This window comes from Centropristis striata, chromosome 16, assembly GCF_030273125.1.
Source record: "Centropristis striata isolate RG_2023a ecotype Rhode Island chromosome 16, C.striata_1.0, whole genome shotgun sequence".
NCBI lineage: Eukaryota > Metazoa > Chordata > Actinopteri > Perciformes > Serranidae > Centropristis > Centropristis striata.
The window spans coordinates 5143142-5155067 of NC_081532.1; the positions used below are offsets into that span (position 1 = coordinate 5143142).

General features: G+C 35.6%; 1 protein-coding gene across 1 annotated transcript; it reads right to left on the minus strand.

The window, feature by feature from the left end:
* Positions 1 to 1285: 1285 nt before the first annotated feature.
* spata7 (spermatogenesis associated 7) lies at positions 1286 to 11777 on the minus strand. Its single transcript, XM_059352578.1, has 12 exons — positions 11534 to 11777; positions 9742 to 9804; positions 9552 to 9641; positions 9361 to 9408; positions 8068 to 8171; positions 6532 to 6998; positions 5531 to 5576; positions 4922 to 5043; positions 4772 to 4822; positions 3226 to 3303; positions 2937 to 2994; positions 1286 to 2260 (listed from the first exon to the last, which is right to left on the minus strand). The coding sequence occupies exons 1-12, from the start codon at positions 11574 to 11576 to the stop codon at positions 1637 to 1639; spliced, it is 1794 nt and encodes a 597-aa protein (XP_059208561.1). The 5' UTR covers positions 11577 to 11777; the 3' UTR covers positions 1286 to 1636.
* Positions 11778 to 11926: the final 149 nt, after the last annotated feature.

Below are 11926 nucleotides of genomic sequence, written 5' to 3' on the forward strand. Positions count from 1 at the left end.
CGAGTTACATTTCAGTTCAAGATTTAACAGGAAAAATATATATTCATTTATAATGTGTATGCATGTTTATAAATAGAACCACATAAAAGTATATTAAGTAGTTACAATACATCGTACCTTGACAATAGTAAAATGCTGCTAACATCATCAATATCTATAATAATAGTCTAATAATAATATCTTTGGAATATATAAAACAATCTGAGTGGGTCCATTCTGCATAATGAGTACTTTTACTTTTGATACTTAAAGTACATTTTGATGCTGATACTTTTGCAGTACTTTTACTTGTACTAGAGTAATTCTGCAGTGTTGTATTAGTACTTTATCTCAAGTGAATGATCTGAATACTTCTTCCACCACTGGTAAAAAGTATAATATTTCCTCCCAAAATGTAGTGGAATATAAAGTATAAAGTCGCATAATTCAGATAAGTACCTCAAAATTGCACTTAAGTACAGTACTCAAGTAAATTAACTTACTTTCCACCACTAGTGATCATGACCATGCTTGTTTCAGTCTAAATAATAACCAGTTTATAGTAGTCATAATAAGAAAATGCCAGCATACAAGATTCAGAAGAATAGAAAATTTATTGCAACTGTAAAGACACTTTCTGGTGACAGTCAGCTACATCTCAGAGGCATATGTCAAGTCAAACACACGAAACCATTTCTTTCTTTACAACAAGTGTTTTTCTACAAAGTGCAGCTACACCATACTGAAGATCGACTGGGCACACTGCAATCCACTCAAACTAAAGGACACTACTGATTCCACACATCTGACATCAGTGTCGTGCTACGGTACGGAAGCATAACGCATCAACTTGAGAAAATCTTTTGCCCTGTTTTATGAATAAATGAGAGATTGTTATTTTCTTGTAATTTATTTTATAGGAGGTATTACGCTTCCGCATGTCATTCATTCCAGCTGCCATATGACTGTACAACACCAGCACAACCTGAACGTGTTGTAGTTTTCTTTTTTCTTTTCTGCACATTTCTTCACTTCATTTGCACTAAGTTGTATGTAGTATATTGTTAAATGTACTCAGTCTGTAAAGTCTGCTAAATGACATGTAATGTAATGTAAAATGTCTTTTTCTATTAGATTGTTTATTTTTTATTTTTATCTAAAAGGGAAATAATTTTGCAATTTTTGTGGTCGGTAACAAAGAAATTTCCCCGCTGTGGGATTAATAAAGTCGAATCTGAATCTGAATCTATTTATCCACACATTCAGAAAAAGAGCTGATTTTATTTTTGCAATAAACTTTTCTAACTTTGCAATAATATTATCTTGTAAATTTGTCTTGTTTTTTTTTTTCAAGTGTGTGCATTGTGCTATAATACTTTTTGCTACGCATACTAGTAACCATGGGGCAAAAAAAAGAGAAAATATTTAGAGCATTACTTGCCAAACCCTGTTTGCTTATGTGAAATTTTCATTGTGCTTTTGTAAATAGATGAAAACAAAACAGAGCTACAACACCATACTGGTTGTAAAAACATGAAAAAACACAACCGGTGTAAAATCACACAAGCAAAGCTATACTTTTAGGTTACATTTCTCTCTGTAGAAAACACTATCTTACTTCCAAAACCACTAAAAAAAACCCTGAATACAACAAATCTCAGAACTCGTCATCGCTGCCAGAGGCAACAGTATTTGTATGTTGCTCAGTTGCAGCTTCCACATCGTTGTAGTGTGTGTCACTGGACACATGAAGCGACTCTGACAAACTTTTTCCAAGATCCTCAACCTCTTTAGATTGTCCGTCATCACTGACTTCAGCTTGGTCTTGATGGATCTCCTTGTCACTGGAGGTGTATTCATGGTTCTCATTGCTGACTTCTTTGCTTGTCTCTGTGGTGTCCTCTTCACTGATTCCTGTATAATTAGAACCAAGCTCACCGAGCTGAGGAGAGCTAATGCCCGCTTCCTGATTGTCATCTTCTCCGTCCTTTTCGTTTGTTTGAGTTGGTGAGGCAGTGGTTGTTTCAGGGGAGTGTACGGGTGTAGACACCAACAGGGGACCAGCGTAATCTGGCGAATCACAGTATTTAATCAGTGACGCGTAAGGGAAGAGGTCATTGTCCTTTCTGGTCATCACTTGTTCCCCGTCTGATTCCAGAGGAGGTGGGAATGAATCAAGTAGATCGCTCTCCTTTTTTTCAAGCTCTGTGCTGGAGGTGGATGCGTTGATCGGCTCTTCAAAATCTCTACGCAGCACTTCCAGTAGGTGGCGCATTTTACCCTGAAACAATTCAGTCAGATGCATAAGAAGGAATTAAGAAGAATGTTTTCTACATACACTACCGGTCAAAAGTTTTAGAACACCCCAATTTTTCCAGTTTTTTATTGAAATTCAAGCAGTTCAAGTCAAATGAACAGCTTGAAAGGGTACGAAGGTAAGTGGTGAACTGCCAGAGGTAAATGAAAAAAGGTAAGCTTAACCAAAACTGAAAAATAATGTACATTTTTCAGGGAACAAGAAATGGGTTAACAACTTAACTCTATGGAGTCTTGGGCTATTTTGTCCATTTTTGAATTATTTTCATGTCTTTGTAAGTAATTTTGTGTCTTTTTTTTGGTCATTTTGTGTCTTTTTTAGTCATTTTGTGTCTTGGTGTCTTTTTTTTTTTGTCATTTTGTGTCTTTTTTGGTCATTTTGTGTCTTTTTTTAGTCCTTTAGTCCAACATAAAATGTGATTTTGAATCTTTTTTTTACTTTCAAAACACTATCATTAAAGAATTTTAAATGTTGCAAATGTGCATTCATTCCAGAGTACACTGAGACATTAAACTGCATAATTTTCAATTAAATTCTGGAAAAGTTGGTGTGTTCTAAAACTTTTGACCAGTAGTGTATTTATAAAAAAGTTGAAACCTGAATCAAGATTTGCTCAACATATTTGTTATTCTGCACTCACCATATCAAGCCGATGCCGATTCATGTCGATATGGCGCTCTATCACCCGGTCTAGGAACCTAACAGAGGACACAATCAGACTTACAGAGGAGACAGAATCATGACTCTGGAGGTTTTAACAGGCGCCAGCCACTGTCAAACACACTCAATTATGAGACTCATGCTACTGCTATTAAAAAAAAAATGTCATCCAGGCTGTCTATTTGCTGTCAATATCTGTAAGCTAACATAGAGCATAGACAATAGTCTTGTAGCTCATAGAAATGAGTCACAGAAAATAAAAGACAAACCTGTCAGAGATGTGCCCCCGGGACAATATGTCTTCTGTTACAGCAGAAATGAATTCGAGGTACATTAGTTCTTCTTCCCTGTTGAACAGCAGAGATTTTTTTTCACTTTAGAGACATTGTTTTACATGGTTCTTAAGATTCAGGGAAGCAATGTCCATTTTACCTAGAGTGTATGTATTTATGTCAGAACCAAGTCCCAATCAGTCAATTTTATGAATGGGATGAATCATTGCATAATGTATTTAGAATGGAAAGAATTAAATATAGTGCGTTTTTATCATTTAAGAGGGAGGTGGTGCATCACTCCCTAAACTGGGGTATAAATCTAAGCCTATAATTCTTAAGCGTGACGGTGGATATGAGTCAGAATGGATGGAATGAATGCTGGCTATCCTGGTAAAAGCAATGTTTGGGGATCATAAATTAGTGATGACTCATCAGGACCATTTAAATCCCTTTATCTCTTTTATCTTACAGGCCTGGTTTTATTTAATAAATATTTACATTTGTGTAAAAAAACGTACATGGGTGACATATGATACATAATTCAAACTAAACTGTATATATGAGTACTGGACATATAGACATATCAGTGCTTACTGTACAATAATGGAAGAGAAGGCATAGCAAAGCTTTCAGACAAAGCATGGTCTTTTCAGATATCTATAATGATTCCAATATTTCTTAAAATAAATTGTGAAAAGTGAGAAATGATTTATACAGGACAAGGTGGATAAAATGTTGGAATAAAGAATGTGCTTGTTGATTTGCCCCGCTCATAATCAGCATCAAATGTCATTTACCTTCTTTTTACTGTCTGTTTTGACAATCATGGGAAATTATATGCAAATTACAAAGTGCTGTATAAAGACCCCCTGGCCATAATGCATAATATAGTTTGTCTGGTATCTGTAGGATGTCAGTTATCTGGATATTTTGAATGTCTTAATGCCTGGCAATGATGTTGCTTTTCCAAATAACACCTACCGTAAAATTCGGTGTATAAGTCACACTTTTTTTCCTTTTTTTCCCACCGGTTATTCACCGGTGCGACCTATAGACCAAGGTAAATGCTGACATAGTAAATTTGACCCACAAGATGGCGGGACAGGAACAGTCTTGTTATTAAAAAAAGAAAAAAATATTTACTTGGTTTAAAAAAATGTTGAATGTTAATTTCAGCTCATGGCTTAGATATTGTACTATTTCCTTAAGAAGTTAATGCGTTTGAAAAACCGCAATCTGAAAAGTAAACCTACTTAACAGGTTATGTTTTGAATGTTTCAAATGAAAATAAATGGAAACAGTGTTGAAATAACGTGTATAATGTTTTTATTAACAAATAGCAATAGAAAACCTTGTTTTCCCAGTTTGAGACCCTGAAAAACAGCCTGCGACTTATACACCAAATTTTATGGTAATTATATATATAAAAAAATATCCATGTCAGCACCATACTGTCAAATCCTTATAAATACAGGATTTTCCCCCCTACAATATAAATTAAAAGCTGCATAAGCATGAGACATCATCAAAGAGAACTTACTCTGCAGATACATTCTTCATAAAGGGAGATTTCCCACCTCCTGGCGAGACCCTAGAAGATTTAATAATTTTAGAACTTTACACAGAAAATACATACAGGTATACCATTCTGTTTAAAATGCAACAGAGTATTTCAAATGTATGCTTTTACCTTGAAAAGGAGTCTAAGAAATGATGGTCCCTGCTCTTGTTTGCTCGACTCTGTTGTCTAGATGCTGAGAAATATGTGCCATTGAGCTCATCTTCAGACCACTCGTGCTCTGTATTAAATCCCTGTAAAACAAAAGGACAGTAAAATGAAAAGGGACATTAAAGACAGTCAAGGCTGTCTCATGATCAAATGTTTAATGTGGGTGTAAACACTTCAGTTCGTCATGGTTTAAAGGGATGATAAACCACACAAAGATTACTGACATTGAGGAGAAAAAAACCCTATCACCACTCTTTTCAGTCTTAAATAACATAGGTAGTCATCATGTTCAGTCATTGCATAATTATTTCAATGAGGATGAATGCACTAACAAAGCCATGGATCTGTTTTTAGGCCTAGTATGAAGCACATCTTGTACAGAATGTGCAAGATATGCAAACACAAAGCCATGAACCGTCATCACCAATGATGTGAAAATTATGTAAAAATGAAACCAACCACTAACACGATTTTAAGAAAAAAAAAAAAGAAAAACTTTGACACTGTAATGCTATTTTAAGACACATGAGAAAGTATATCTTAATAGTCAAGTGAAATCTTCTAAATTACCTGAGATGGCTCATACAAGTCCTGTGTGTAGTCCTTGGTGTTTGTGCTGCAGAAAAGACAGAATAAGTTATTTTTACACAATAAAAAACATAGAAGACAGATATCTATAGCTTTTCTTTGACTCACTGAGGCCTGACTATGAATCCCACTGCCCGGTGTAGCAGCCCGATTAATCTGAAGCCATTGACCTTGAGTGGTTAAGAGCCCATTAGTCAGGGGATAGGACCTGAACAAGGCAGATCTTGCCAAGAAAAGCATTGTGGTGATTCTCATGAAACCAGTCTAAACTATGTCTGTGAAGACATTATAAGGACATACTTTATTAAACTAAATATTTTTCACTTTTATATGAATGAACAATATAGCCATAATGAGGCACAATTCATTGTTTTGTGTTAAAATAACATTTTCTATATTTTTGATTCACAATTTCATTACTGTAAGATAAAATGTCCTCGTTTCCCCACACTTATATACAATATTTAAAAAACTTTATAAAAATTAATATACATTTGTTTAAAAATGTATAATTTGACAGAATATAATCAAAAATAATGGTTTTTAACAATGTATAAAAACCAAATCTGAATGAAAATTTAGGAGAAAAAATTGTTAGATGTTACGGTAATGATATATTTTAATGCAAACAATTCTGTGTATATTTTAATAAAATACTTTTTGGTGATACAAGCTACCCTTGAGCATGTTTAAGTGCTTACCAAAGAAAAATAATTTAAAAATCCTTTCGTTGTTTTTTTTATTTAAAAATGTGTTACAGTACTTAATTTTGCTCACAGTGTCTCTAAAAATGTCAGAAATTACCTTAAAAAAATTAAATAGATTATAAATTCTTATTAAACAGTGACTTTATATTGTATATGTTATGAAGGGTCAAAGAAAATATGTATTCAATGCTCTTGGATTTTTGCTATGAGCTGTACCATGTTCATGAGAATCACCCATTGGGATTCATAATAACGCCTCACTAGAACAGTCACTACCTTCCATGATATGTCTCCTGACGCGTCAATTTGGAGTTGGTGCAGTCCTGAGTAGGTTTCCTCCGTGGCGCTCTGTAGTAGCGGTATTGTGACAGGTATGAACTCTTCTCTGATTTCAGGGTCTTAGGGGTGAAAGGTTTGTCTTGGGTAAAGTGCTTTGAATGTTTCTGGAGCAGGTCTCCGCTGTACGTTTTCTGAACCGGGTCCTGGAAAGTCTTGTAGGAACCATCATCTCCAGAAGCTCCCAGTGAACACAAGGACTGCTTCCTGTGTGAAGTGGCCTCTGGGCTACGGTACTTGATTTCTGATGCTGGGCGGATGTGATAAGAATGGTTCTGAGAACTGACTTTATATGATGGATAAACTATCTCCTTGGCATGGAAGGAGGAGCTGAACCTTGGGCTGGAGACTGAAGAACTTCTTGAGCAGAGGTACGGGCTGTCATCATACTGCACAGATAATCTGCTCTGGAAGAGAAAAAAAACAAACTGTCTGTTTGTCGTTCAAACTTCAAATACAGACTTTGCATTTATAGCCTTTAACCAATTTAGGCCTAAAACGCCTGGAAAAATGCCTGTAAAACCTCTGGGCGATTTTAAAATAACCCCCTAAAACCTGAAGTCATTCTGGAAATTCAACAGAAGTTTCAACGCCTAATAAATAATAGATTTTTCAGCCTCTGTAGCAGATAGAAATGAAATTCAAAAAGTATTTGAGAGCTTATACCTGTGGCTTTCATTAGAAGTTGAGTTTATTTGTCCAAACCTTCAATAAAGTTTTTTTAAAAATCAACATGTTGCTTTGCGACACTCCCACGTGTATTCTGATGCATTTCATTGGCGAAAAAGAGACTGAAAATAGGTGGAAAAAACTACAAATACTACAAAACATATCTGCTTTCCCGGCTTTAATGGTAGAATAACGCAACAGCGCCCCCGGCTGAATGGTAGAAATGTGGTAATGCTTTCCCGGCTTAAATGGGTTAAACCAGGGGTCTCAAACTCAAATTACCTGGGGGCAGTATCAAAATGACCAAAAAGAGACACAAAATTACTATAGAAGTGACACAAAATGTCAGAAAGAGAACTAAAGTACAAAAAGACACAAAATGACCAAAAAAAAGACAAAATGACCGAAAAAAACCACTAAATTACTTAAAAAGACACAAAATGACAGAAAAAACTAAATTACTTAAAAAAGAAACAAAATGACCACAAAATTACTAAAAAAGATACAAAAGAATTTTAAAAAAAGACACAAAATGATTTAAAAAAGACAAAAATTACCAAAAAAAGTAATTAAAGGGACCTTCCACACACAACACGGTAAAGTGCCATTCATATAAAACTCACATTAAACTTTCATACAAGGTGCCACAAAATATCTTCATGTGGGCCGCGAGTTTGAGACCCCTGGGTTAAACGCTTCTAATCATCACGTTCTCTAGTCATGCATTGTCAAGGCTTCTGTATGAGATAAACTGAGATCATTTGAAGCTGTGAGAAACACACCATTAACACTGTCGTGATGTATTACCTGGGCCGAGGAGCAGGAGGCTCTGCTGGTCCTCTGTGACTGAGAGTGGGCTGACTGAGGTCGACCCCCTTTCTTTAACTGCTTCTCTCTGATCGAGTCATTGTCTGTAAACGGGCAATGAAAAAGTGAAAAACAGCACAGGAAATAGTCTATAACAGGACAATACTCATTGCATTACTTTTACCATTAAAGGACGAGGATGAGTTGCATCCTGTACTCATGTGATGAGTAGCTGCACTGCATTATTGTTTATTGAGGCTGCTGTCAGTGCAGCAGCTTCCCTCTGTCTATATTATGACTCATTTTTTCCTGAGTTACTCAACGCTGGTGCAAAGTGGTAAGTTCAGAGAGAAAACTCTGGTCTTGGATCCTGACTACCACTAATGCTGCGTTCGATTGCACTCGGAACTAGGAAAGATCCGAGTTGGAAATTCCGACTTCCGAGGTAAATGCGTTTCATTGCTCAACCTCGGAAAACATGGCCGACCACACCAAATTTATGTTTGTTTGGATGTCTTTCGAGCATTTAAAAATTATTCTGGGGAAGTACATCAGCTACCTGGTACAACATACAGTTAAATGGTTGTGTCCTCTCTGGGTCCAAATATAGGGTGGAATTGTGGTCTGCAAATACTTAAGAGACAAAAATATAATTCAATCTTATCAATTTCCTGGATATAATAAAAAGAAGTGCAGTATTACACCTTATAGCCTAATGTAGTTTAAATATTGGAAAAACTATAATATTTTTTACACTTTTACTGTGCTTTTTCATCCCTACTAGGCTCATACAAACTCTTTAATTAACAGAGTGGGAGTGCAAATACCACTACAAAGTAATCCTACACTTTTAGTAACACAAATGCTGAATTAAACAACACATAACAGACTAAATGTTGAAGATAAAGTGACTGTTTATCTCTCACGGTGTGTGGCGCCATTTTGCTTTGACGTTTTCCATGTATTTACGACCTACTCGGAGTGATCCTACCCGAATTCCCGAGTCGGAGTCCCGAGTTCAAGGGCCGTTCTATTGCACTTTTCCGACTCCGAGGTTGGATCTTTCAGAGTTCCGAGTGCAATTGAACGCAGCATAAGACACTGACACCTGACTGCTAGTATTTACATTTAGACACCACTTAAACTACTTGTACTCTCTAAAAAATTGTGGGTGTGCTAAAAAGAGAATAAAGTATTTATTGAATATGAGCTTAGAAATTAAAAGTACATCCTCATTTCAGTGAATAGGTGTTGAATTATTTTTTAAATAAAATTTGACACTTGAGTACTTACACTTTACACTATGTATCATGCTTTTGGGTACTGAGGCATCAATGGCAGCTGCAGAACAAGGCAAAAAAGTAAGATCACAACAGAAGTGCTGTGCATGTTTTAACCACTTTAACATATAACATATTATGCATGCAGGAGCTGAATTAATTTGGTGTATGTAAGGATCATAATGTTTCTGTCAAATAGCTCACCTTTAGCGGAGTAAACCTTTTTGTAATGAGACACCATGTGATCTTTTACAATGGACTGTGTTAACTTGCTGGAGGAGCGAGGGCAGAAAGCTAAAAACACAAGATGGATAACATACAGTAAAAATCAGCTCTTATCTTACAAATGGCCAATGCGCAGTTGACTTATGTCACATTATAATATGATACTTACGGCTACTTTTAGAAGTCTGTCCTCTCACACCAGGGCTGTACCCCAAACCAGATGATACACTTCCTAAAATGAAGATGGACATGTTGAATCCCCCAGTCAACTTATCAATGGCAGTTTTAATAAATGCTTAAATAATTAAGTCATTTAATAGCAAGCATTTGGTGTTTATGGCTTCTTAATAGTGATTTACTATTGTAGTACTTTTTAAATCTTTGTACACTGAATACCCAGGTTTTTTGAATGTTGGAAAGATATGGTTTATTTTAGGCTTTGTGTCAATACATACAACAATTATTGACTAGAAAAACTTACAGTAATATATTTAATAGTTCACACATATCAACTGTTTTAATTGCTTTTTGGTTGTTGGAGAATTTAATAGGAGTGATGTACTACCTCAGGGATCTTCTCAACAAGGTGAGCACAAGTTAAAGACATTTTTGGAGAGGCATCAGTCACCCTGAACACATTTTATAATGCCATTGAGTTGTTGGTGCCAGAATTCCTCACAGAGGCACAAGACTTCAGAGTGTTGAACTATTCCCTTCATTCTATTTAGAGGGAAACCTTAGAAAGTTGTGAATAACTTTTCATTTTCCAAAGTTTTTTGTTATGTTTTTAGCAGTGGTGGAAGAAGTATTCAGATCCCTTACTGCAGTAAAAGTACTAACTAACTGTGAAATTACTCCACTACAAGTAAAAGTCCAGCATTCAAAACTTACTGAAGTAAACCTACAAAAGTATCGGCATCAAAATGTACTTAAAGTATCAAAAGTAAAAGTACTTGCAATGCAGAATAGACCTACTCACTAAATATATTATTACATTATTTGTATTAAAGACAGGGCTCATTTTAATTACCTAATAAACTGTTATTGGGTTCATTTAAAAACAAATGTCTAATCATTTTAAATTTGTCATGTTTTTCATGTTAAATCTTGACCCAAAAAGTAACTAGTTACTAAAGCTGTCAGCTAAATGTAGTGGTGTAAAAAGTACAATATTTGCCTCTAAATGTAGTGGAGTAGAAGTATAAAGATGCATTAAATGGAAATACTCAAGTAAAGTGCAAGTACCTCAAAATTGTACTTAACCCTATAAAGCCAAGTGTATCATATTTGATACAGTAATTTTTGAGACCTCTACATAATCAAAAACCTGATGTATACATGTGTTGAAGATAAACAAACTGAGCAACAAATTGCACAAAAATGTAAAAGATGTAGCGAAAATGATATCCAGGTTAAAAATGTTAGGGTTTATATGTTTTTGTTAGTTCAAGAAAAACAAACTGTGAGCAACAAATTGCACAAAAAGACCTGATGTATCAAATATGATACAAATAAGAATTCATATATGCAATTTATTTGTTTTTTAAAATACTTCAGCAGGTTAATAAGCACTCAGTTTTTATAAAAATTGAATTTTCTGGCAATTATTTCATGGTTCAGGCTTTATAGGGTAAGTACAGTACTTGAGTTAATGTACTTAGTTACATACAACCACTTGGAAATAGTAAAATTATCTTTATCTTAATGTAACAGAGTAAAGTAATTGAACTTAGCTAGAGTTTTCTGAAGCATCGTGTTACAAGTTTTAACGTTAGTCATAAAAACAAGCGAGGCTGCCCACTGTCTACACACATACGAAGCCACATTAGTCGGTTTATAACTACAGTCAGCATGGTTTATCTTCAGATTGCTGCCTCAGCACTATATGAATGTGCTTCCTTCTGCTGGTTAGCTAGCCACCAGCTAGCTCAGAGCTAACAGTGCTAATAGTATTTCCATACCTGTTCTCGAGTCCATGGTAATGTTACACTCAGCGTATCCCATCTTCCTCAGAAATATTCTGGGGCAGCGACGGCAGAGCCTGGATACAACCAGAAACTACAGTGTATGTTACTACAAACATTTTTGCGCTGAATAATAATCCAGTAACGCGAAGGTAACAGCTAATACTAGCTTATAATACTAGCTTATAAACAGATGAGCGGCGGAGCAAAGCTTCCCCGTCGCCATGCTGGTTGCTATGATTGCCTACGTCATCACGCTCATGCGTAAAGAAGGCCACGCCTCAAACCACGATCTCCCCACACGCAGCGATTATGCGGCACAGACTAACCACACGACTGGGAAAGTGAACTGTGTAACACATATGATAGAAACAGCAGAAAAAAAACAGT